The 24,722-nt window shown below is 38.3% G+C and overlaps 4 protein-coding genes across 5 annotated transcripts; 2 read left to right on the top strand and 2 right to left on the bottom strand.

The window, feature by feature from the left end:
• Positions 1–1,432: 1,432 nt before the first annotated feature.
• Positions 1,433–5,104, top strand: LOC101299476 (1-carboxy-3-chloro-3,4-dihydroxycyclo hexa-1,5-diene dehydrogenase-like). Of its 2 annotated transcripts, XM_004299376.1 has the most exons (7): positions 1,433–1,711; positions 1,899–2,070; positions 3,177–3,341; positions 3,418–3,582; positions 4,119–4,253; positions 4,457–4,554; positions 4,686–5,104. In XM_004299376.1, the coding sequence occupies exons 2-7, from the start codon at positions 1,969–1,971 to the stop codon at positions 4,867–4,869; spliced, it is 849 nt and encodes a 282-aa protein (XP_004299424.1). In that variant the 5' UTR covers positions 1,433–1,711; positions 1,899–1,968; the 3' UTR covers positions 4,870–5,104. The 2 variants fall into 2 exon arrangements, with proteins under 2 accessions (XP_004299424.1, XP_004299423.1); XM_004299375.1 differs by lacking the exons at positions 1,433–1,711; positions 1,899–2,070 and having other exon boundaries at positions 2,951–3,341.
• Positions 5,105–12,245: 7,141 nt separating this feature from the next.
• On the top strand, positions 12,246–13,365 carry LOC101297448. The gene is made up of 2 exons (XM_004301139.1): positions 12,246–12,542; positions 12,847–13,365. Exons 1-2 carry the CDS (start codon positions 12,246–12,248, stop codon positions 13,363–13,365), a joined length of 816 nt encoding a protein of 271 aa, XP_004301187.1.
• Positions 13,366–13,724: 359 nt separating this feature from the next.
• Positions 13,725–14,597, bottom strand: LOC101297155. The gene has a single exon (XM_004301138.1). It carries the CDS (start codon positions 14,595–14,597, stop codon positions 13,725–13,727), a length of 873 nt encoding a protein of 290 aa, XP_004301186.1.
• Positions 14,598–17,170: 2,573 nt separating this feature from the next.
• On the bottom strand, positions 17,171–20,628 carry LOC101299187. Its single transcript, XM_004299374.1, has 3 exons — positions 19,720–20,628; positions 18,801–19,516; positions 17,171–17,324 (listed from the first exon to the last, which is right to left on the bottom strand). Exons 1-2 carry the CDS (start codon positions 20,189–20,191, stop codon positions 18,897–18,899), a joined length of 1,092 nt encoding a protein of 363 aa, XP_004299422.1. The 5' UTR covers positions 20,192–20,628; the 3' UTR covers positions 17,171–17,324; positions 18,801–18,896.
• Positions 20,629–24,722: the final 4,094 nt, after the last annotated feature.

Below are 24,722 nucleotides of genomic sequence, written 5' to 3'. Positions count from 1 at the left end.
CACAACAATTATAGTCGCTTCAAACGATATATGATATGTACGTCTATTTGAGTAGAATAACTAGAGTTTCAGTTTGATTTTCTTGGCTTTCCTCTGATTCCAATTCAGGTGGAAAACAATTTCACACTCATATGATATTGAAAGGAGTTGTATCCTATTTACATTAGTATTCTTGTACGTATGAGTTCATTTGAAGATCAAACAATCATTAACTCGGTGTTAGACCGTTGGTCATTATTTTGTTTTAAATTTTTTTGCACATGAAAGTTAGGCAAATGGGATCCCTTAAGGCACATAGACAAACTACTAACAGGATTAGCTGCAACGCCGTTAAAAGACAACAAAGTATAACGGGTAGCTTGAGCCTAAAGTCATTATTTCATGCTAAGACAATGGATCGATACATGTAGCATGAACCTTAAGTACAATTTGCAACTTTTAAATAATAGACTACTAGTGGTGCTACGGTCAGAACCCTATAATTTGCTGAAAATTGGACTCAAATTTGCCACCCAACACTTTCTAAGCAAATTTCCAACGAGCTACAAGGGAGTTTACGCCTCATGGTTAGCCTCGTAAAGTCGTAGTGGTGATTGTGTACAAAAACTTAAAAACATGAGGCAAATAAAGAAATGAGTTAGAAAAACAACCCGCGTGATGTTGCGGGCTAGAAAGTTTGTAATAGTTTTATTTTATTTTTTTAATTTTTTAAACTTTTTTTTAATATGAGTTTGTAATAGTTTTTGTTTTATTTTTAAGAAGTTTTTAGTCGGATATAGTGGTTAATGGAAATAGCTTACCTATGCTGGAATGAAATGAAAGCTAGGCGTAATAAAATGAAGCTAAATGGAAGATTGCGTCTACTTGGTTATAGAAAATGCAATATATGTATGAACTATTATCTCATTACAAAATGATAGATGTGATTTCAGTACAAAAGATTGCCATGCAGCTGGAGGTAATCTCCTTACTTTGACCACCTGCACAACAAAAGAAATCAAATTTCTTTCTCAACTTCAACACTCAATGACACTCCATCCTTCCACAAATCACAACTTTAAAATGTGGACTTTCTGCTAACTAAACAACTATTTGAGCTAACTGACCTTCAACTCCATGTTCTATTAGAGACCCAAGCAAAAGCAGAACAATAACAAGATCAGAAAACCAAGAAACCCAGAATCCTAAGTTACTTAGGAACAAATGATGCTACATTTACTATATTTGCTGCTTCACCAAATCAAAGCTAAAACTATCAGCTGTCTTCATTAGTTCATTTGGTGGAATATATGATTAAAGGAAACAAAAAAATCCAATCGAAAATTGGCTTTATATGATTATGATTAAACCACACCCAATCGATTAGTCCCCTAACTCAACAAATAGTAGCGTAAAAAAAAAGTGTACAAAAACAAGTGTAAAAAAGAGTGACGACAAGTGTAACAAGTCAGCCAAATAACATCCAAACCAAACACATTCTTGGACTGAGAGAGAGAAGAAGAAAGTCTCAGCTATGGCAGCTGCTGCTGCTGCTGCTTGTGGTACAGTCAAGTATGGGATTGTAGGTGTGGGTATGATGGGTCGAGAGCACCTCATCAATCTATACCATCTTCGCTCTGAAGGTGTGGCCGTGGTAGCCATAGCTGACCCTCATGTTCCTTCCCAAAAGCTGGCCTTGGACTTGGCTCACTCTTACAATTGGCCTATAAAGGTATGATCTAATCTTTGTTCCACTCGGTTTTGAGTTAGATGATTACTCTAAATCATGGGTGTGGAATTAGATGATTAAGTTCAATGTTATCAATTGAGGGTATTCAAAATGTTTACCTTTCTTTGTTGCTGGTGCTGATTTGAAGTGGTCAAGTGCCATGAGTGATTTAGTTTTGTGGGTTATAAAGGTTTTTGTCAGGGCATAAGGAGCTATTGGATAGTCTTCTCTGTGATGTGGTGGTTGTGTCAACTCCAAATATGACCCATCATCATATTCTAATGGATATAATTAACCACCCCAAACCCCACCATGTACTGGTGGAGAAGCCGTTGTGTACCACCGTAGCTCACTGCAAAGAGGTTAGTCAATGGCCAGAACTGTTGATTCCACTCTCATCTAGTTGTATGAATCGAGTTGGTTTGAATAGAATGTTTGGGTGATGTTTTTGTTGTTCCGGGTGATTAGATAGAGGAAATCGGTATGAACTTTGGTTTGTTGTGTTCTAAAAGCCTCATAACATAAGGGATGAATGCAGTAAACTTACACAGAAAGAACAATACTCTGAAGAAGCCAGGGATCCATTTTTCCATGTTGTTGATTTCTAAGCTCACTAGCCCTACTTTTTTTTTTTTTTACTGAAAAGGGCCAACCTGCATATTAAATTGCTCTGAGTATATGCAAAACGCCCACTATCTAAATCCTTCCAAAAGAAAAAGGAAAAGAAATATACAAAGCAGTCCTGCTGCCAAGTTCTCTTTTAAAATCCTTGTTTCTATTGATCTAGTCATATTGAAACTGAATCAAGCTACAACAACCATCTTGTATGAAAAAGAACCGCAATGATACTGTTGGTTTTCCTGTAATTAGAAGTAGTTTCGTACATCGGTCAATATCAACGGAGATATAATCTTAATATATGCCAGGAAAAAGAAAATGGCTATCTACATGACGAACTTAGGATATTCCCTCTGTTTGGTGATGTAACTGACCTAGCTATAAGCTCACTAGCGCAATATTTAGCCGTATCTTTATCCAATGTGACATCTCATGTGTGTTATCTATTCTGGCATGACAATTCTGACCCAGTATTCTGTTGTTTCTATGCTAATGTGTAACGAGTGTTAGTCATTGATTGACTTGCAATTTAAGTTTGTAGAGGTTGCACTGACTAACTGTAGTCTGTAGATGAGCTTCCTCCAAGTATGAGGAAAGAGACAGTAAAGAGTTAAGATAATTATCCAACCTGTTCACAGATCTTTTGAAATATCCGGTGTCTACATAAGAACCCACTCAGAAATGTACACAGAAAGAATAAATTAGTAATTCAGTAATGCAATGCTTTTTATTCACGTTACCGTCTTTTTTTTTTTTATGTTTTTCATTCACGTTACCGTCTTTGTTTTGTATTTTGATTTTTGTATTATATGTATCTATTGATTTCTATCATATAGTGAATATGGATCAGGTTATTAAAGCCGCTACAAAGAGGCAGGATATTTTGGTACAAGTTGGACTGGAGTATAGATACATGCCACCTGTTGCTAAACTGATAAACTTAGTGAAGGGTGGAAGTCTTGGGCAGGTCAAAATGGTGGCAATCCGAGAACACAGGTTTCCTTTCTTAATTAAGGTATGTCATGCAACTGAACTTTCAGTTGTCATGTAGGTGATATTACATTTAAAAGAACCATTCATGTTTCTAATAGGTCAACAATTGGAATCGGTTTAATGTAAACTCTGGGGGAACACTGGTAGAGAAGTGCTGCCACTTCTTTGATTTAATGAGGCTGTTTGCTGGAGCTAATCCTCTTCGTGTGATGGCTTCTGGAGCCATTGATGTTAACCACAAAGATGAAATATATGATGGAAAGGTAATTTTATTTTGTTGAAATTAAAAATAAGTGACAGGATATGCTATATACTATCAACTATCAGCGTGTTTCTGAAGTACTACAATCCTTCAAGTATTTAAAACATAAGCAGTCCCTTTTATTATAGCCCTGTTCAGGACTGAGCATCATACATATAAGGGAAATCAAACCAAGTGTGTTTTTAGTTTAGCCATTGAAACTGGGCCTGATCCATAATTGCTAAATGCTGATCAATTCTTGTTTTTGTTTTACTTAATCTATGTAAATAATACAGTTCACTATTTAGGAGAGGTTTTAAGTCAAATGGAGCAATCCTGTCTTTGGCTGAAGGACTGCTATCAATCTATCATGCTTGCAAATCAGATACTTTTTGTTTGTTTGTTTGTTTGTTTGTTTGTTTGAGTGAATTTTACATTCTATACGAGGTCTGCTCCATGTGAAACTTATAAATTAAAACCATTGTGAATTGTTTTATACTATGGAAGTACGGTGCAGTAGATATTTAATATTTACATTGTGGTCTCTTTTTCGTTTAGGTACCAGATATAATTGACAATGCGTATGTTATTGTCGAATTTGATAATGGTTCTCGTGGGATGCTTGACCTTTGTATGTTTGCTGAAGGGAGTAAAAATGAGCAAGAGATATCTGTTGTTGGTGACATCGGAAAGGTAGTTCTCTTTCTTTCTCTTTCCCTCTAGGATGCCCTCTGCATTATAGGTGGTGACCGTTTCATTGTACATGAATCTTTGGTGGATAAAGCAACGTCACATATCCACCATTAGCTCTTTGTTGTACAAACATTAGTTCCAGTTTCTCTGACCTTACCAGGGGCTTTTAGTTTCACTTGATTCAAATAACAAGTTTCTAACAGGGAGAAGCCTTTGTTCCTGAGAGTATTGTACGTTATGGTACTCGAGTAGCTGGGAGAGATGGTGTCAAGACTTTAAAAGCTGATAATGATCAGATAAAGTATGATTCATTTCATTCTTGGTATCAACTGTTTCATGTTCTCTCAATAGCCCCTCTGCCATTTCTCAATTCACTGCCGGGAACTTTCACCCATGCTTTAATGCAATACTGATAAATCAAACTGTTTTCAGATATGATGGGCTGCATCATGGATCTAGCTATTTGGAACACATGCACTTCTTATCTGCAATCAGGGCTAAACAAGGTCCTGCTGTTGATTTGCATGATGGGTTAGTTTCCGTTGCCATTGGAGTTGCAGCACAGCTTTCCATAGAGAAGGGCCGGTTTGTCACGATAGAAGAAGTCATGAATTAGTGCAATTGTATAATTTCTGGATAGGTCTTGATTATGTTTTTGGTTACTGTCAATCTCAGGCAGAGCTGAGGTTTGGCTAGCATATATAAAGACTCATCTGTTTTTTCTCATGTTTATCTCTGCTTATTTGTTTTATATCGCCTACTGTTGAAAGATATGAATTTATTGTGAAGTGGCCAACTGTGTTGAAGTTATCCTGGCTTCCAGAAATGAGTTGAATATCATTTTACCTGAAGCATGTCCTTGTGTGGAGATATCAAGTTTGCTACACTAGCAAACAGAACCCAGATATCTGATTTGTGTGTTGGGGTCTTTCTTGATTTCTTCGAGGAATAGCTCTTAGATTTGGTTTCTGTGTCACTTTGCTACTTATTATACATAAGAGACTATTGATCAAAAAACGAAAAAAGAGAGACTTGGTCTCCCTGCTTGTTTTTTATGCGGAGTATAGGATGGAAGGGTAATAGGTTGTTGGGAGTAGATACCATCTAATATAGGATACATGTTTTTGGTAACCTGATTATGTTATGCACTGTGTAATATTGGTGGGTTAAGGGAATCCTTATTGGGGTTTCTAGTTTCCTACTGCCCCAATTCAACGTTTACACAAGTCAAGGTTTTCTCATGTATGAACATGATTTTTTTACCGTTAGCCATATTTATGCATGTTTATAATTATTAAACAGTAAATTTGATTGTGATGACGAAATTTCACATTTGAAACGAAGATTCTACATCTTAGAATATTATAGTACTAATGGATGTCTATTGAGACTGTGACACTAATATATCTTCTTCTTACTCTATTTTACAGATGGTTGAACCATCATAACTGGACTTTAATTCATTGGACTCTACATAACTTGAGTACCAATTTGTTCCTCTATTAAGCCAATAAGGCTCGAGCATGGTAAAATTATGAAAACAACTTTCCACAAGTAGTTTAATTAGCATTTCTTAAACGACAATGTAAAGTCTGTTAGGACAAAGATATTTCATAAAAATATGCACAGTAAAAGAAATCCCAAAGCAAAGGGCAATTACCATGTACATGTAGATTCTCACTGTCACGTCCCAACCCGTAAATTTTTACCTTATTTACTAGCTTGGTTATAATAAGAATTTTACCGTCTCCATCAATGAATTTATAGTTTATTTGGTCCCTAGAGGGGTTTTGAGGGACAATTATTTCGGAGGAATTATTCGTAGGAGAAATTGTGATGACGGTAAAAATGGTAAATTTTAGCTAGTAAAAGGTAATTTTTATTGGGATGTTTTATGTTATGCAGTGGGGTGTTTTAGGGTGGTATTAAAGAGTTGGACCGGGTGTTAGAGGCCCAAATCCTTTTTCTTCTTCTTTCTTTTCTCTCCCCCTTTCCCGAGCTCTCTCTCCTGAGCCCTCTCCCCGCCGGACCTCCGGCCGCCTGTCCGTCGCCGTCCAGCCGCCTGAGACTGCCGCACCGGTCCCGATCGGTCGACGTCCGACTCAGCTTCCCGCCAGTGAGAGCCACCCTAGCGCCACCGTGTGGGAGTAGGCACGCCCGAAATCCCCGACTGTCCAAAGTTTCCCGTTGCCAAAACTTCCTCCTCCGGCCGCCATAGCAAGAGCTGCTAGGCTCAAAAGGAAGCCCTCCTCCCGTACGTTCATCCCTCCAAAGGTTTCCCTTCCTCTTGTGCTAGGTAAGGAGAAATATGGAGTTGAAATTTCTAGGGCTCAATTGTTGTTTTTAGTCGATTACCCTAGTTAGGCTTGGAATTGATGTTTGTGCTAGTTAGGAAAGTTGTAGAGGGGGTTGAGAGGAAGATACTGTCAAAATTTCATAGGCATTGGATGTCGCCGCTGTTTGGGAGATTTTTCATGGTTTTAAATTGGTTATATTAAGGGGAGTTATTGATGTGAATTTTGGAATTTTTGAAGGAGTTTTGGATAGGTTTGGGAATTTTAAAGTTTGGTAATTTTGGCTGATTATTAAGGTAGAATCCGGCCATTTGATTTATGTTGTTTAATCTGTAGATGGGTGTATTTAAGGCTGCTGGTTTTGGTGTTGAAGTGTGGACCGAATCGAATTAGGAATATCGAAGTTAGGCAATGATGAGCGTGGTTAAGGCTCACATTTAATTTTACCTATTTTTGTATAATTCTGGATTGTTAGTTGGGAAATTTAATTATATGCTTGGAACAAGACGTGAGGAGGCTCAAACAGAAGAGACCTCGGATTGACGTCAGACTTAGGCCTAAAGTTGTGAGTGGACTTTGTTTTTAATTTAAAAGCATGCGATGCATTATGTTGTTGATCATATATTCTTCAGCTGAGATTTATGATTTTTCGGATATTTGGCTTTCTTTGATATTTGGCAATTTTCATTTTTTGGAGAGTTACCGAAAATGAGATTTTCGGTGGATATGTATTTTGGAGGTTTATGAGTATAGTATGTATATAAATGCTAGCTAGCCATACGTGCTTGGTCCGTCATAATGAGGTAAAATACCATTATGGCGTGACGTGAATGTTAGACACAAGCGTCATAGCCCTATATGAAAACTATTTTCTTATATGATTTATTTAGGTTTTCATATAGGGAGTCCACACGTATATATACACCCGTCCTCTTCGGTCATAATGAGGAAAAATTTCATTATGGTCCGACGTGAGCATTAGACGCAAGCGTCGTAACCTTGTATGAATTTTTATTTTTCTAATTTGTTTCTAGGATTCATACAAGGAGTCTAACGAGTGTAAATACATACGTATATATGTTTATATATATAGTTGAGCCCGAGAGGCTCCATTTTATTGAGGTATGGAGACTAGCCGGAGCTAGTCATGAAATTGCCAATTTTTGTGTTGAGCGTTTTTGAACTGTCGCGTGCAGCATAATTTCTTTGGAAATTAAAATGGAAACATAAATATTTTATTTATTAATTTATTTTTGTCCACTCACTCTAACGTGTTATTAAATGTTTTCCCCTGTGCCCTTCGTTTTAAAATACCCAGTTTGCAGGATTGCATAGTTGAGGTCGAGTGTACATGAAGATGAGGCATAGTCAATAGTATAGCTTCCGCTCATATTTATAATTCTAGTCCCTTTCTCCTCTAATAGAGTTGTTCTGAACATGTGATTGTTAGTTGTGAGTTTTTCTTACTAAAGTTAGTAAATAAATTGGGAGATGTTGTGATTTGGGGAGCACGAAGGCTCCAGCAGTAGAGGGTTATAAATGGATTCTTTTGAAGTGTATGCAGGTATTTCTAGGAAGGGTTGTCCATTTTCAAGGGAGGTTATGCCGAATTTTCGGTAAATTTTCCTTGGAGGTGGTCCCAGCCCGTAGGATTTACTTCGGGTTTCAGGGTGAAATTCGGGGTGGGTCTTGACACCCACAATCGTTCAAAAGCATGTGGGAACAATGCACCATGTGGTAGAAGAAGGGGAACAATGCACCAAAATTCCGGGATTTTTGGTACCTGCAAATACACCGACCCAAGCATAGAATGGAGTAGAAGAAGGGGAGAAGACACTTTATTTCCCCCGAGGTTATTGAACTTGGAAGAGTTTTAGGGTTGTAAAATAAACATACCGTAAACACTTGGATGCTTGATCGAATGAAAAGAAAGCAGCGGAGCAGACGGCGGCCGAGAGGAGAAACAACGTTTTGCCCACTTCTACTTCGAATTTCGAGCTGAAAATTTGACAGGAGGAGCAGTTATGGATGAGGAAGCTTCTATCAAAAATTTAGGTTGATCGGAGCAAGGAAGGTGGTGAACCGGTGGTCGGTAGCGGCGGCGGTCTGGAATCTTCCGGCGGCCGGTTCGGAGACTTTCCGGCCGGTTCTCAGGGTGAGGCCGGCGACGTTGGATCCGGAACGGAGAGAGCTTTCTGGGGATATAAAATTCCAGCGGAGGTCAGTCGTAATTTTGGTCGGAAATCGGGAAAAACAAGGTTGCCCGATTTTAGGGTTTGGAAAACAAATGGTGGGCTATGGGCTCTAGGGTTAGAACAAAGTGCATGATAACGTGATGAAGGATAAAGTGTAGAGACAAAGAGATAGCAAGAGAGTCATCATCTTATTCATTGATATGAGCCCCTTATATAGGGAATTACACAATACTAATATGGTAATGATATGAATACATAGATCTAGTCTAACTACATATCCTATTGGCATAAGGCCAAGGCACACATAAATAATATCTAGAAAAATACAGAATATCCTAGAACATTTATCACTTATTTCTTTAGTTGTTGACAAAGAAAAAAATGATTGATAGATTGTGTGAATTAGTTTTGGTTTGTAATCGTATCATGTATAATTAAAAGTTGAGATTATGAGAGTAGAAGCGGTGGTATAGGACATTCACCTCGACTATTTTTAATTTTTTGCACGAAACGGGCCCGACACGGCCCGTTCATGGGCCCGGCCCACCACGGTATGGGCTTGGGCCATGGGTCAGGCTGGGCCTTACATTTGAGTAAATGGGCCGGCCCGAGCCCGTTAAGAAGTGGCCCGTTCTGGGCCGGCCCAAGCACGGCCCGAAACCCGATTAGACGGGCCAGGCCGGCCCGTTTGCCACCTCTACTAAGGGACTAAGGCACCTTCCTGAAATCACGCTTCATACATTCCCCGGGCCAATAGGATTTCCAAATGGTCCAATTTGTTACTAGACGGTTTCTATTTTTCTTTCTTGCCAGCTACATATATTTTTTCTTTTATTTCTTCTATCTACTGATAGCCAATGGTACATCTCAAGTTATCAACTCGCTAGAATTGTTTCTTTTGATTTGGCAGCTGGGGAGAAATTTGAGAAATTCTGCACCAAGTCAATACTCAGTGCACAGTACGCTTTTCAGTCTCATCGATGAATTTTGTGGAGCGCAGGAGTAGTTGTGTACTTAGGATACTCTAAGTTTCACCAGAATTCAGCAGGGGATAAATCTTAAAACCAAGTTGTGCTGCTAACATGTTTCCTTGTTGCTGTTTCTTTAGGGATAGATCAAACAAAGAAGTTCATTAGCTCGATCTCTTTGAATTTCTTTCTGCATAGAATTATATTGAGTTTTGGGCAGAAATAAAAGACATGCATATGTCAATATCTGACTGTCAACTTGAGAAATTTATCCAATGAATAATTTTATGTTATATATCATCAATAACTGATGTTCAGTCCACCTATTCTTAGCAGATATGCTGTTTGCGGACCTAGAATATATTGGGTGGTTAAGGAGTTAAGCAAATGCGTGACAAGTATGAACCAAGCCATGCTTGCCAAATTAAGTTGAGGTAATGCCTAATGATCAAGGTTTATGGAGCATAATTTATACTTCGAAGTATAGAAATAAGTATCCTCATATATTTCTGATGCTTCTTTATTATCTTGTAATTATAACAAATTTCAAAGCTGCTCCAGTACATTGACTGGTATGGTGTTTTTACTTTCTGCTCTTATATTCTCATACCATATATTATCTAAAATCTGCAAAGTGAAAACTGTCTCCTATCTTCATATGGGGCCTAAGAAATGCAAGTACATCGATTGAGAAGATACGGTATAAAATGTGTGCCTTCGATTCAGCATCAAAAAATCAACAATGTAGGAAACTGTTTATATGGTGTGGATCTTGCCAAACAGTGAGCATCTGTATATGTTGCAGAATGTTCTGTGGAGCTGTGGAAATTTCTTACTCTAAAAGAACTCATGATGAGAAGGTACAAATTCTCTTGATAGATCCTTAGAGGTTTTGGCTGCAGGAATGTACCTCTGGTTCATGTTTTTGATAGGTATCATCTAGACTTACTGATTATAAGATAATACAGTAATAATCCGAAAGTCTACATTTGGGATGGCCAATATACTTATTGCATATAAAACATATATGACACTTATATTCATGTGTTCATGTACGTACCATTTATCTATCTATGTGTATAGGATATAGGAAAATTTTAATGTTTTATTTGTGTAATACTGCTTAGGCCACAATCCACATATGGGTCATCTAGCCTTGGCAGATACTTTTATGGATTAATTTCAGTTTACCCCCCCCTGAGGTTTGGGGTTAACATCATTTCACTCCCCATACTCTTAATTTTAAAAGTTTACCCCATAAAGTCTCCAATTTTTACAAGTCAGACATAATTGTTAAAATTCCGTTCAATTTGGAGGTAAAATGATAGTATGAAATCTAAGAAAAAATGTCCTAAAAGACGATTTATGTTGTTATAAGACTATTTTAGCCCTTTTAGTGAGTTATGAAGTCAAAATTTACGTCCGAATTAGACAGAATTTCATGATTTATGAAGTTTGAAAACTTTAGGGGGTAAATTTTCAAAATTAAAAGTATGGGGAGTGAAATGATGTTAACCATAAATCTCAAGGGTGTAAACTGAAATTAATCATACTTTTATCATCACTGCTAATTTAGACATTCAGTCAGCATGTTGTTAGGCTTGCAGTACCAGGTATGTTTCAGGTTTGATGATGATGTGGTTAAACTTGATAAAATTTCCTTTTGAAATTATCCCATCTCATGAAGTTATTGTGTTTCGACATTTTCATGCATATGTTTACTTCAGCAAACCTGTGTATGTGATTGGTGCCCAACTGTGCACGCGGAAGTTTGCAAACTCCCAGAACAGTCTGGAGGAACGGGCATGTGGTTCGACCATTCACTAGTAAAGAGGATTTAAGTAACTAGCCCAAGCTAACTATTGTTTGAAGTTAGGGCATCTCCAATAATGGCTGTCATACCCAAACCCATACTCAAAACCCATAAAAATTCATCTCCAACAATTCAAACCCATACCCAATTATGGGTTCCTACTACACAGACGACCCAAAATGGGTCGAGTTGCAAGGAGGAAACCCAAAACTGCAGGCGCGGGACCCAGACGGCAGCAGAAGGCAGCAGGCGCACGTGAGAGACTGGGCAGCGGCAGGCGCTACGCGCGGCGTGGAGAACGAGCGCTAAAGACAAAAAAACGGGCAGCCAGGAGCGCGCGTGATCTGGAAACGCGCCAATCAGGCGTGAAGGAGAGATGCACACCTGCGGCTGAATTCACGTGAGCTCTGTTTTGACCCTCCAACGGTCCAAAAACGCTCGGCCCAGATTGAATGATCATTCAAAATTAAAGGTCCAGAAAAAATAGGCCGAAAATATAATCATTTGAATAAAAAAACTTGAAAAATAAGAAAAAAGAGAGGAAGAAAATATAGAAAATTATTTTGCCCGTTGGAACAGTATTTTGCACTAAAATGTCAATAAATACCATCCCCATTCTTCATAATTTTTCACTCCAAAACTTCTCTCCTCCTTCTACACTCTTTAATTTTCATAATTGTTCTTCATATAGCTAGTTTTCAAATCTTTTCTTTCCTTCAAAGATGTCCAACCCCAAACCTAGAGGAGAGGCTTGGAAAAACCCCGAAGATGTATCGTTGTGCATGGCGGTGGTCGCGGTTGGTGAAGATGGTGACAAAGCTACCGGTCAAGAGAAGAAAAAATTATGGGATCGTATATGGGAAGTGTATGAAGCTTGCAAGCCACCCGGTTCCGTTATTAGATCGGGAGGAGGGTGTGAAGCTCATTGGAGAAAGATTAGGCCGGGTTGCACAAGGTGGCGTGAAGCTCTTACCAAAGCGGAGGCCGCTCACGCAAGTGGTGAAAATGCCACCGAATTGGTAATCATTTATTTGTTTATAACCGGTAGTATTTATTTGTTTATAACCCAATATAAGTAATTTGCTAATTAATATTAGTTTATGTTTATGACAATTACTATCTACTTGTTTATAATCACTAATACATGTTTATATATATATATGACCACTTATTTATTTGTTTATAACCGGTAGTATTTATTTGTTTATAACCCAATATAAGTAATTTGCTAATTAATATTAGTTTATGTTTATGACAATTACTATCTACTTGTTTATAATCACTAATACATGTTTATATATTATTTCTTGTATGAATATATAGGAAGTGCAAGCTAGGTTGATATATCGTACATTGTTTTTGGGGGAGGAGTTTAAATTTGCGCATTGTTGGTCAATATTAAAGGATACAGAAAAGTTTAGCAAACCTCCGTCTTTGGATGAGGAAATCTCTAGTGGTCCGTCACCTATTGACTTGTCAGGAGAAGATACACCTATTGAGGGAACCCCAAGCCCTTCAAATGTGCATGCACGCCCTCCAGGCCAAAAAGCTCAAAGGGCTGCTAAGAAAAAATGCAAGGAAGATAACACATCTCAACTCTTAGCTCAAATGAAAAGAATTGCGGACCAAGGAGATCGTGATCTCAAACACATACTACAACTTAGGGAGGAGACTAGACTTGCACAAGAACGTGCGGATGATGGAGCCACAATGGTGGTGGATCCATCAAAATTTCCCGCCTCAATTAGGGCTTATTGGGAAAGGAAGCAAGCTATGGTTATTGAGAGGGAGGATCGAACAAACTTACAATGCCGGGTTACACCAACCACTTGCTTCATCTGAAGGTGAAGATGACCGAATGTATTAATTGTACTTTGTTGCCTCTATTTTAATTTCATTTTAGTATTTTAATTTATGAAATGAATATGCTTTGACTTTCAATTATAATTAATGAGTAATTTATTGCTTCTGTTAATCTCAATTTTATTTATCAAATTGCAAACATTACAATAATACTAAACACACAAACAACAAATAAATAAAAGAAGCAAACATACAAACATAACACACCATGGCACATCGCCAATTATTGAAAGCAAACATACAAACACTTCACATGCGGTTCTGCTCTGCCTATTGTTTCACATTCCATAGGTGGTTAACCAAATCCTCCTGGAGGCTTTTATGCACAATTGGACATCTCACATGCTGGTATCGGCGCATGAATTCCCCAAGTGCAGGAGATCACGCTCAACCAAATGATCTACTTCATAGTGATCATATATTTCTGCTCTCCTTGGTCTTGTTGGGACCTCATCGGGATCAACTTCATGATTATCTTCAGTTTCATCGCGCTCATCTTCAACAATCATATTATGCAAAATAATGCAAGTCATCATGATGTACTGGATATCTTTCCTGTCCCATCCACGAGCTGGTCCTCTCACAATTGCAAAACGAGCTTGGAGTATTCCAAATGCTCTCTCTACATCTTTTCGGAATGACTCCTGCATCTTGGTAAAATGAGCTTGTTGTGGCGTGATCGGGTTTCTAATTGCTTTCACAAAAGTCCCCCATTTTGGGTAGATCCCATCAACTAGGTAGTAGCATTGACCATATTGGCGATCTCCAACATGATATTTGACTCGAGGCAACTCACCTCTACAGACTTCGTCGAATAGCGGAGACTGTCCAAGGACATTAATATCATTGAGGGAGCCTGGAAGTCCAAAATAGGCGTGCCATATCCAAGCATCGTATGATGCAACTGCCTCCAGGATGATTGTCGGCTTCCCTTTGTAACCGGTGAAATGCCCTTGCCATGAGGTTGGGCAGTTTTTCCACTGCCAGTGCATACAGTCGAGACTTCCAACCATTCCAGGGAACCCTCTTTTGTCAGCAACATTGAGCAACCATCGCAAATCTGCCTTTGATGGTCGACGGAGGTAATGTTTGTGGTATACTTTCCAGATTGCTCTAGTAAAGTGACTTAGAATTTCCAAAGCTGTAGATTCTGCTATGTCGAGGAACTCATCACATAGGTCGGCGGGAAGCCCATAAGCAAGCATCCTCATGGCACAAGTCAACTTTTGTTCAGTTGACAAGCCAAGCCGACCGGAGGCGTCAGGCTTTTGGACAAAGTAAGAGTCATGGTTAGCGACATCGCGCATCATCTGGTCAAACACATGAGGCCTCATTCGATACCTTCTACGAAACACATCGCCTTCGAACCGACATGGCGAAGTGAAGCGAAGAGCTTTTAGTCGTTGATCCATAGCTTCACGCTCTCTAGGGGTGTATCGCCGACCTTCTTGGGAACCACCCCATTCAGATTCTTCCTCTTGGATCCTCTGAATGTGTGAGGAAGCTGCCTGCATATTCAGGGCTCTTTGACGATTCCTTGTGATGGAATCTTCCTCCTCCTTCATTAGTAGTTTCCTCCACCTATTCATTGCAGGAATCAACACTATCTGTAGGGACTAGGGCAATAAAGTAAGGAAGTTTGTGAAGGATAGGATTTTGGTGTGGGAGCTTTTCTATTCAACTAAGGAAGTTTGTGATCATCTTTACGTTTGATCTTGGAGTGTGAAGAAAAGATGTTGCAGCTCCCAAGTATAAATAGGCCATGAAGTATGCATTGTGCATTAATTTCCAGCAATTTTATTTGACTTAAAAGGCCAAACATTAAATTTGAGTGATAGTCTAGCTAGTTAGGGTGATTGTTCACAAAGAAAACTAAATAGTAAGAGGGGTCAAAGAAAATTGTTCACAAAGAAAACCAAATAGTAAGAGGGGTAAAAGAAAAATCAGCTAGTGCATGAATCTATAGATACACAAATATTTATATATGTATATATAGATATATATCTACTCAAGCTAATAAGTAAAGGAATATGATGTTTTCCTTTCTTAAGATCTTGTAAATGTGTTAGCAATATTTAAGATTAGAATAGTATGCATGATAAAAGCAATACTAACACGAATCTTAAATTCAATCACGAGTATCGATTGTATGAAAAAATAGCAAGTAATTATTTTTTAAAATAAAAAACTAATTTAATTTTAACTAGGACAACATATTATATTAAATTATTATGTATGATTTATATAATTTATTTGTTGTTATATAAATCATTTAACCTTGAACATTATATATGAAATTTATTTATTTGTTGATGATCAAAACCCATACTCATACCCAAATTATATAAAATGATTAAAATTTGGGTATGAGTATGGGTTTTGATATAATGGTTGGAGATGAAATAAGAGTTTGAATAGTAATGGGTTTGGGTAACTCAAAATATGGGTATGAGTTTGGGTATGACAACTATTGTTGGAGGCCCTTACAATCGTTCCTGAGTCTATAGTAAATAAATGAGAAAGAAGAGATCTCTTTTATATTGATGTGACATTATCCTTTTGCTACAATATTTTTTGTTAACTTCTTGACTTGGTTGTAATTTGATGCATGGAAACACTAGCTAGATATCTGACACTATCAGTTTCTTCCTGAAAATATGATTCAGATGCGACCATTGATTGCATCTGAACAGGTTTGATTTGGTGAACGCTCCTCGGTTTGAATTTACACTGTGCCAAAAGCCCTTGTTTGTAGCTAGTCAATATAAGGGTGCCTTTCAGGTAAAGTTCTGCACCTAAAAGTATGTTATGGTTTTCATTTTTTTTCTCTTTATTAGGATATAATTGTGTTCAGTTTCTACATTTATAATTGTGCTCATCCATGAAAGCATAAAATAAGTCATTTCACAACTTTGCATCACATAGCACACTCGATGATGATCCGAATACAAAAAGGGATAATACACTGTCAAAAAGAAAGCCAGGAAATCAAACTAGAGCCGCTTGACACTTGATGGAAACATTTCGAAGGCAACTTGTGAAGCTGAGAATCACTTCCACAGTTCCACTGCAACATATCGGACAACCATGAAAGACAACTTGTGATAACACCAAATCCAACAGTCACCTGCAATGGTGTGAAAACACCAAATCAGTTCACATGGTGTTTCAAATTATTCATCACATTTGGGATTGAAGGATTTAGGTCTCGTTTGGTTCATGGAATAGCAAAGAAATGAAAGCAATTCTTTGAGTTTTCCTTGAGCATGGGAAAATGCAATTCCCATTCATTTTCCTTTCCGGTGATTGGAAAAGCTGGAATGCAGCAAGAATTTATTTTTTTAGTTTCCATTCCACTGTTTGGTGCTCACGGGGAAAGGAAACTAATTCTATTAATTTTCCAACAATACCCTCAAATCTATAATAGTATCCAAACTTTGAAAGTCCAATTGGCTAAGGCCAAGCATTGTCCCTCCAAAGATAGTGAAAGTATCACAACTGCTCTGTGAAGCAAACTTTAGTTCTCAGCTTTGTACACAAATCATTTTAACAACAAAACTTTAACAAGACATTTGATCAGAGTTCAAGTATGCAGCAACTACAATAGATAATAAGTTATAATATCTCAACATAATTGAAATCCAGATTACATAATAGCTTCTAAAAGAAGTTTGATCAAAATATATATTAGGTTGGGCCATAACCTACACTCCAAAATAAAAACAACAAAAAAAATTTTAAGGCCAGCATTAGTCTTGAACATCAATTTCTTTAGTGCTTAAGAAGCTTCAAACGAATTCATTATCATTATTCAAATCTTCATCTACTAACAGGTCTTTCGGCTCCCAACCCATTGCTCGATCTCTTCCAAAAGCTTCCACCAAACTATTACATTGAATGAATGGTTTAAGTCTTGGTCGTTTTGTGTGCTTGTGAACCTGTCATATACAACATAACAAGATATCAGAAACCATACTAGCCAATATCCAATTAACTCATAGAAAATGCAGCTCCAAAAAATTAGTCAAGGGAATGATATATAAGATATCGGTAGGTGCTAGGGTTTACTATCAATTGTAGAGATTATATATAGCAGCAAAGGGTCTCACAAAGAGCTTGCATATAAATTTAATACAGCTTATAAATATATAGCAGAGATTATAAGGAAACTCCATGGTAAGGCAGAGATTATGAGCTTTAATATCTATAGGAATTTAGCTGCAGCATAATTGAAACCATCAATTGTAGGAGACTTGTAGGCATTCAATAGAAAAACTGAAAACACAATTTAATACCAGCATCATTGAAGCTATCAATCTACTGCCTAATTTTTTCAAGTATTATATCAATCATCACATATGCTAAATACATAAGACAAAGCAACAACAATCTATCCATATATACAACACAGTGAAAAACTGAAAAAGCAATTTAATACCATCATCATTGAACCTATCAATCTACTGCCTAAAATTTTCAAGTATTATATCAATGATCACATATGCTGAATAAATAAGAAAAAACAACAACAATCTATCCATATATACAACACAGTGAAAAACTGGGAAATAAATATCAAGAGGCGAGCGTCTTTTAAACATCACAAGAGCAACCCATCAATGAAATGGACAGAATCAGCTCCAGAGTAGCAAATGGTCTCACAAAGAAAGATCAGTCCACGAAATTCTCTATGTATAGAGACTATACTCTTAAATTGGGCAGCCAATTCATCAAGTACTGATAGTAAGTATGAAGGTTTTGCCGTAAACTAATCCAATGCATTTGAAGTGCTATTTCCTCATTAAAATTTCAACTTTCTGATTAATGCTTACTTATATAACAAGCACTAAACATAACTAGCTTCATCTCCAACTGAACTAAAACAGAGATACATATAAAGTCCTTTTCCTATATTTCAACCTTCCTAGAACTTAAGATAAGGCCTCAAAATTTAGGGTCTCTGTTATCTCGCTCATGTCGCGCCGGTTCTAAGCCGGATCTGATACTTAGGGCAACGTACATACATAGCTCTGTTTAAGGTAGCAGGGTACTCGAACTAGACAACCATTCAGTAATTGTTAGCTAATTGTTTAGTTATATGGACTCGACTCATCAACTAAATGCACTGCTTTGTTACTACAAACACCAGCATCATTACAATTTGCTTTTTTCCTTTAACTCAATTTGGTTTTGTATTACCTAAGCTATATGGTTTTTGGTCTCTGCTGTATATGCGAGTGGGGCTCAGAAGAAAAAATTCAGATGTATTCTAATAACCTAACCTCCTAAGTTCTAAGGATATTCTACTTGCCCTGCATTACCAAGGCTTCACTTTGCTTAGTAGATAACACCCCAGCATCTAATAATTGGAAATTAATCAATGAGTGAAGAGATAGAAAGAGACTACAACATACCTAGGTGTCTTTGGTCAGGACGAACTTTGGACCATAGAGACCATGATTATATTCGCCTTCAATTACCGCCTTCGCATACCCCAAATACAAGTCAATCTAGGAATGAAAACACATGTGTTGTATTACTTCAATCTTGGTTAACTTTTGGCCATTAGCATGTGCCCAAAAATGTTTCATTGCATTGAAACAAAACTGTGGAAGCTCCCTGTTGTAGTACATTGGCTTTTTCTGTTTCTTGCCTTTTTCTTCTTCTTGATTGTCCTCTTTCACTTCTTCTCGATTGAGAGAATGATTCAAAATCTCTTTCAGTGTCTCATCAGCCAACACATAATCTCTCCAGTTAAAATTTAGTCCCCACATATACTCATCAAATTTCAGGTTCCTACACAAACTTTCTGGATCAGCTCGATCTCCCACACGGCCAAGATTCATGAAGAATCTAAGCAGGTCGCATGTGTCAAACGATGAAGGGTGAAATAATACAACTAGCTGAATCACTTCAGCATTCTCATCTTTTTTCACCACCCAACCCTCCACGTTGACGTTCCCCTCCCCCAAGTAGTTGAATTGGACAAACTCACAGAATTCTCTAAACCGATCAATGGTGTGATCCAGGCTGTTATCTCTCAATCTATTCTTTATCTGCCAGAGGCAAGTTATCAATTCCCTGGCCATGTCCTTCAACTGCCCTATGCTGATGTGGAAGTCTTTATCACCTACAAGAACAGAAAGATTGTTAAAAGTCTGATGGTTTCAAAAATTGGCTGAACAAGAAAGGTACTTTTTTGTTAAAATCGCAGTCTCATAAATGCATTGATAATTGGCTGAACAAGAAAGGTACTTTTTTTGTTAATGTCATAAAAGAAAATTTTCACACCATAGATAGATTGCAAGAACTTTCTGAAATAAGAAATTCTACCTTGAGCCACCTCATGGAAAACCACTTTGTGTCCTCTTGTGATTCCAAGAGAGCTGGCCACTTGCAAGAAGCTGCAACGGCCTGCTATGAATTGATCTTTGACCACCTTCATGATTTGAATCCACACGGACTCAACCATAACAGCAACCTTAGCACCATCCTCACCATCAAAGGGCGCCTCAACTGTCAGCATTGTCACCCAATCCTTCCAACCAACGAAAACCTCCGGAAATAGTAGGTAAGGATTATTGAACCCGACAGGGCGAATGAACGCATCCGCTTGCCTGCGGAGACCTTTGAAGCGCTCGCGGGCATTCCCGCTGCCACTACACTGCTTCTGCGTCCCAGCCAACTTTAAACCCTGCATGGCATCATATATGCGGTAGGTAAATTGGTAGTTGGTACCGGCGGTAATGACATCCCCAGCATTTCTACTTTTTCGCTCCTCCTCCACAAACTTCCACAGACTCATCAGAGGATTTTTAATTTTTAGCTAGGAAGCACGGAAACTTGACTTTACTCACGATTCCTGCGGAAGTGAAGCGGAAGCGCGGAGGAAAAGGTGGTTTTGGAAAATGGAAGCGCGATGGTGGCTAGTGTAGGAAGCGCGCGAGGACGTATCTCTCTTCTTAAACAATTTCGATTAAGTCATTTGACTCATTTCGACGTCCCTATGTCCTCACTACATCGACCTGGACCTGGATGAGTGAACCCTAAACCTGACCATCTCAATCAAAAAACTCAACCTAGTTGGCAATTCTCAACTCCATCAAAGCCCGAATTAGTGTTGACCAGAAGTGGTAGTACCAGGGGAGGCCTTGCTGCTGTGAATGAATTGGGAAGATAGATAGGAGATTGATATGAGAGAGAGAGAGAGAGAGAGAGAGAGAGAGAGAGAGAGAGAGAGATTGATACAGGAGAATGTTTCTATTGAATTAAAATGAGGAGAGAACAAACTCGATCTAGATTCTGAAAGAGAGGGAGGCCAAGACAGAAACGAGGAGAAACAAAACAGTGGTCAGGAAGTGTTAGGATCACTTCTGTAACCTAGCCCATCCTACAAGTCCAGTAACAGGCCCAACTTGTGGTAACAGGCCCAATCTCTTATCACTGTCGTTACCGACACGTGGCTGTCTTCACAAGTTGTAACCTGCAGTTCCATTCTGGTATACGTTTGCTGCTGTATTCCCATTTTGGGGTTATCGATGAAATATGAATCTTGTTATTTAGTTTTCTTCCTTTATTTCCTTTAATCTCTTGTAATTTAGGGTTCTAGGGATTCTGCTCCAAAACCTCTATCGCCGCAAAGAAAAAGCTCTGGATTTACCTATATGGATTCACTCATAGGCCGAAACAACTTCCAAATGCATACCAACTTGCAACTTGATTATACTTCCAACTATAGCCATATTGTTCAACAGATACAAGTCTATACTGATTTTTACCACCACTGAGGGAGTTCAAATCACTCCATATGGGTGTCTTTACAACTCCGCGTGTGGCTCTGAAACTCATGAAAATGAGTTACTTTTCATATCATATAACCAGCCACTCCGAAAGACCATGCATGACAAACTGAATAGTCTTGAACATTTTGATTATATCCAAAAAATTAGTTCTAGCCAAGCAAATCTTTAAACAAGTTGGGGTTCTGACTTGTGGGGTTAACCCCCATCTGCCTTACAAGTGCATCCTTTTCCAATGAATCTTTAGGGTTAGGACCCTATTCAATTGTGACACCCCAACTTGAGAAGTCCTTGCAGCATTTGATAACTCAGATGCAAGATTAAATTCATCTCTATTGGCAACACTGCTGCTGAGCCCACTCACAGCATTATCTGCATATAATCCCATAATTTCAGGTGTTCTTGAAGCACCTGCTGCACCATTGTTCATGGTTGATGTAGCTTCGGTTTGATCAAGAAGCCCTTCCAACTGCTGGAAAGAATCTACAGATGGGGCAGTACTAGTAACAGCTGAATCACTGAAGTCAAGCAAGTCTGGAGTAGGGTTCACTATTTATTTTCTCCGCTACAGTGTCACTGTGTGCCTTCCCTACGTGCGATTTCTCTGTGGCCTTTGACACTTTATGGTTGCCCGAAGATGCCCTCTTCTCTGTTCTTGATGAACCTCCAAAAAGTGAACTGGCCAACTTCTGCTTTTCTGGAGAAATTTCAACTGATGGCTTCCTTGAATCATAAGTATCACGTCCTTTTGAGTTCGAAGTACTCACACCATCTACCTGTGTTACCCCGTTTGTCGTTTTGTGGGAACTAGATGTTGAGGTCGAAGATGCAGATGACGAGTATGTAGGCCTACCCCATTTCTTCTGAACACCGTCAAGTCGTAATTTAAGTTGTGATGATCCTGCATCTGACACAGATGGCAATGATGCAGCCTGGTGTGTCTCCCTAGCATAATATGGTTCAGGCACCGGAACAAGTTCAGTTGAGGATGCAACTGCAGCTGGAGGAACTCTTGACGGCACCAGTGGTTTGGGAAGCTCATAGGCCTCAAACGAAGACTGTGACTTAGAGCTTCAGGCTGATCATGGTTTCTAAAATTGTTGATATTTAACATTCCTGCGCGCTCATTCTCAGAAATATATGGCTGAGCACCTTTTTCTATTGCCTGTTGGACATAACCATCGAGGAAAGAAAGGTTTTTATCGATCTGCAAAAGAAAGATTCAAATTTCATTATTAGCTGACCTCAAGGATGTGACAAATAGAATTGCCTGTTTTATTTCTTACTTATGAGAAGCAAAACTCTTTTGTAAAATCAGGGAAGGCACTCGGCCCCCAAGTCGGACTTCCAGAAACAGACAACACGCAGTCAACTGAACTATTAAAGGAACTGATCATAGATCAGGCAATGACATTCAACAATAAACAAAGATGAACAAAATGCCCAAAATCAAACCTATTCCTACAAAGTGACACCTAGCTTCCTCAACTATCCTTCTATTGCATGCCACCAACACCACCCAGAAAATGCTAGTGTAGCACATCTTCCTGGTCATGCTGCTCTTCATGACTCAAATTTTATTTCTTAAATTCTGTTGCATGATAATGCATTGCATGAAACCACAGAATACCCAGGTCACATATGCCTTTAAACAACTTATGCCACTATCACAGCCAAGAGACTCCGAAGCTGCCCAGGACTCAACTTTTCAGCAGTCAACAAATCACACACCCAACACACCAATGTGGAGCCATATCCTCTGAACAATGATACTCTTACTCAGGAGCCCTCGGAATTGCATAATGATCAGGACCAGAAATTGAAGAATCAATCCAGTTACAACTTCGAATAGAGTTTACAGGAAAGAAGATCTCCTAGTTCCATATCTTCTATCCGGCCAATATTGAAACAGCCTTAATTTTTTTTAACATGCCAATAAGTCAGCCTCCCCTACATGTCATGACTCTGATCAAGCTACGAGCACAAGTAGGTAGGCGCCTAGGGGGTTTTGGGGTGGGAAGGAAGGGCAGTTACACTGCTCCTCTTTTTGGTCATTTAAAGTTTTCAAATAGCGAAAATCCCAAGACAAAGGATATAAAGGATTAAGACACATACGGGCATTAGGAAAAGCGGTTCCCCCACCCAACACTTTATCCATCACTTATGGTTAGGCACTGATAAGCATTTCACATACTGAAATATGTCAGCATTCATCTTCACTAAGATGAATAATAGACCTCAGAAACATTCTTTCATGTAGACTATAGTGATATTAATTAAGCTAATAGAAAATGGAGACTAGTGAATTGTCATCTTCATGATGAGCTATGTCTTAAGTTCCTACCCACTTTTACAACTTGCTTTAGATCAATATATCATCCCTAGTGGTATTAGCTTGATTAGTCCATACATTGTTAGGGAAAGAGTGAAAAGAGACTACTTCCTAAGAGAATCTAGACTCAAACTTGACAAAAGTGAAATGTAAACATTAAATTAGAAGAACCGCAAAATAGTAAGATACGGGTAAGCGATAATTTTCCGATTTTGTCACAAGCTGCGAAGTTGATTTCTCCGTATATAGTATGAATTCATAAAAGTTTAGGCTACTGCTATTTTTCAGAAACCTTCACTTTTTCTCCAGCGAAGCAGTATTTGTTTCGTTGCATTCAAGGGGATCAAAAACCCTGACTGCCTGACATATCCTAACTCTAACCCATTTCCCTTCCTTCCCACACCATTTGTAAAGACCCCCCAAAAAAACAGTTATAAAATTTTTTGACCATAAAAACTTATAAATCTGAAATTTTACGAAAGCTCAAGGATGTGAATTAACCAAACAATGCATCCCTGCTCTATCAGGCTTTTTCCAAGTCAAAACTAAAACCATTTCCCTTTTAGATTGGATATCATATAATGATTTGCCTACCTGTAATTATAGTCAAGCCGTACACTTCTAGTGATAATATGGCGGCCTTGAAATTATCCAAGTACCATGGTATTCTAATTTATTGTACACCTCTTATTAATTTGTAATTAGAAAAATTACTGAAGACATCAATCGACATCGGTGAATATAAAATCATGTAACGAAATAAAATGAGGATATGTATGTTTAAGCAGAATGGAATATGTTGTATTGTGACAATGTCTCTGTTTCCATGATAGTGACATAATGAGTAATGCTGCATCGACATATTGGATCTATGACAAATGCATCTATCAGAGCAGATGCACTGATTTACTTTTGTAAAACTAATGTAGTTCACTAATTCCCGATGATGAATAGCAGAAAGAAATAAAAGAGTTGTACAAGTAGATTGTGCAGTCAATTATTACCTCAATGTCTTCACAACTTGCATCTGACGGCATAATACTCTCAATGGCATGAACATCTATGTCAATGACAGCTTGCAATTCATATGCACGCTGCTGGAGATCTGTAGAATGAGAAGCTGATAATTCCTCCACCAAAGATTGACACTACAACAAAACAAAGGTCCAGTTAATCACATTAATTTCCATGAGCCAACACAAAAT

The sequence above is a fragment of the Fragaria vesca genome, linkage group LG5 (genome assembly GCF_000184155.1).
Source record: "Fragaria vesca subsp. vesca linkage group LG5, FraVesHawaii_1.0, whole genome shotgun sequence".
Lineage (NCBI taxonomy): Eukaryota > Viridiplantae > Streptophyta > Magnoliopsida > Rosales > Rosaceae > Fragaria > Fragaria vesca.
Note: the sequence above shows the minus strand (reverse complement) of the source record. Positions and strands in the feature narration are given on the sequence as shown.

Bases quoted from the DNA above. Each gene is read 5' to 3' on its own strand.
- LOC101299476 (XM_004299375.1), top strand. From the start codon at position 3,042: ATGCAATGCTTTTTATTCACGTTACCGTCTTTTTTTTTTTTATGTTTT. The intron at 3,342-3,417 runs GTATGTCATGCA...TGTTTCTAATAG, and splicing joins GGTTTCCTTTCTTAATTAAG to GTCAACAATTGGAATCGGTT. The intron at 4,555-4,685 runs GTATGATTCATT...AACTGTTTTCAG, and splicing joins GCTGATAATGATCAGATAAA to ATATGATGGGCTGCATCATG.
- LOC101297448 (XM_004301139.1), top strand. From the start codon at position 12,246: ATGTCCAACCCCAAACCTAGAGGAGAGGCTTGGAAAAACCCCGAAGAT. The intron at 12,543-12,846 runs GTAATCATTTAT...ATGAATATATAG, and splicing joins GTGAAAATGCCACCGAATTG to GAAGTGCAAGCTAGGTTGAT.
- LOC101297155 (XM_004301138.1), bottom strand. From the start codon at position 14,597: ATGAGGATGCTTGCTTATGGGCTTCCCGCCGACCTATGTGATGAGTTC.
- LOC101299187 (XM_004299374.1), bottom strand. From the start codon at position 20,191: ATGAGTCTGTGGAAGTTTGTGGAGGAGGAGCGAAAAAGTAGAAATGCT. The intron at 19,517-19,719 runs GTAGAATTTCTT...CTGTTCTTGTAG, and splicing joins TTTCCATGAGGTGGCTCAAG to GTGATAAAGACTTCCACATC.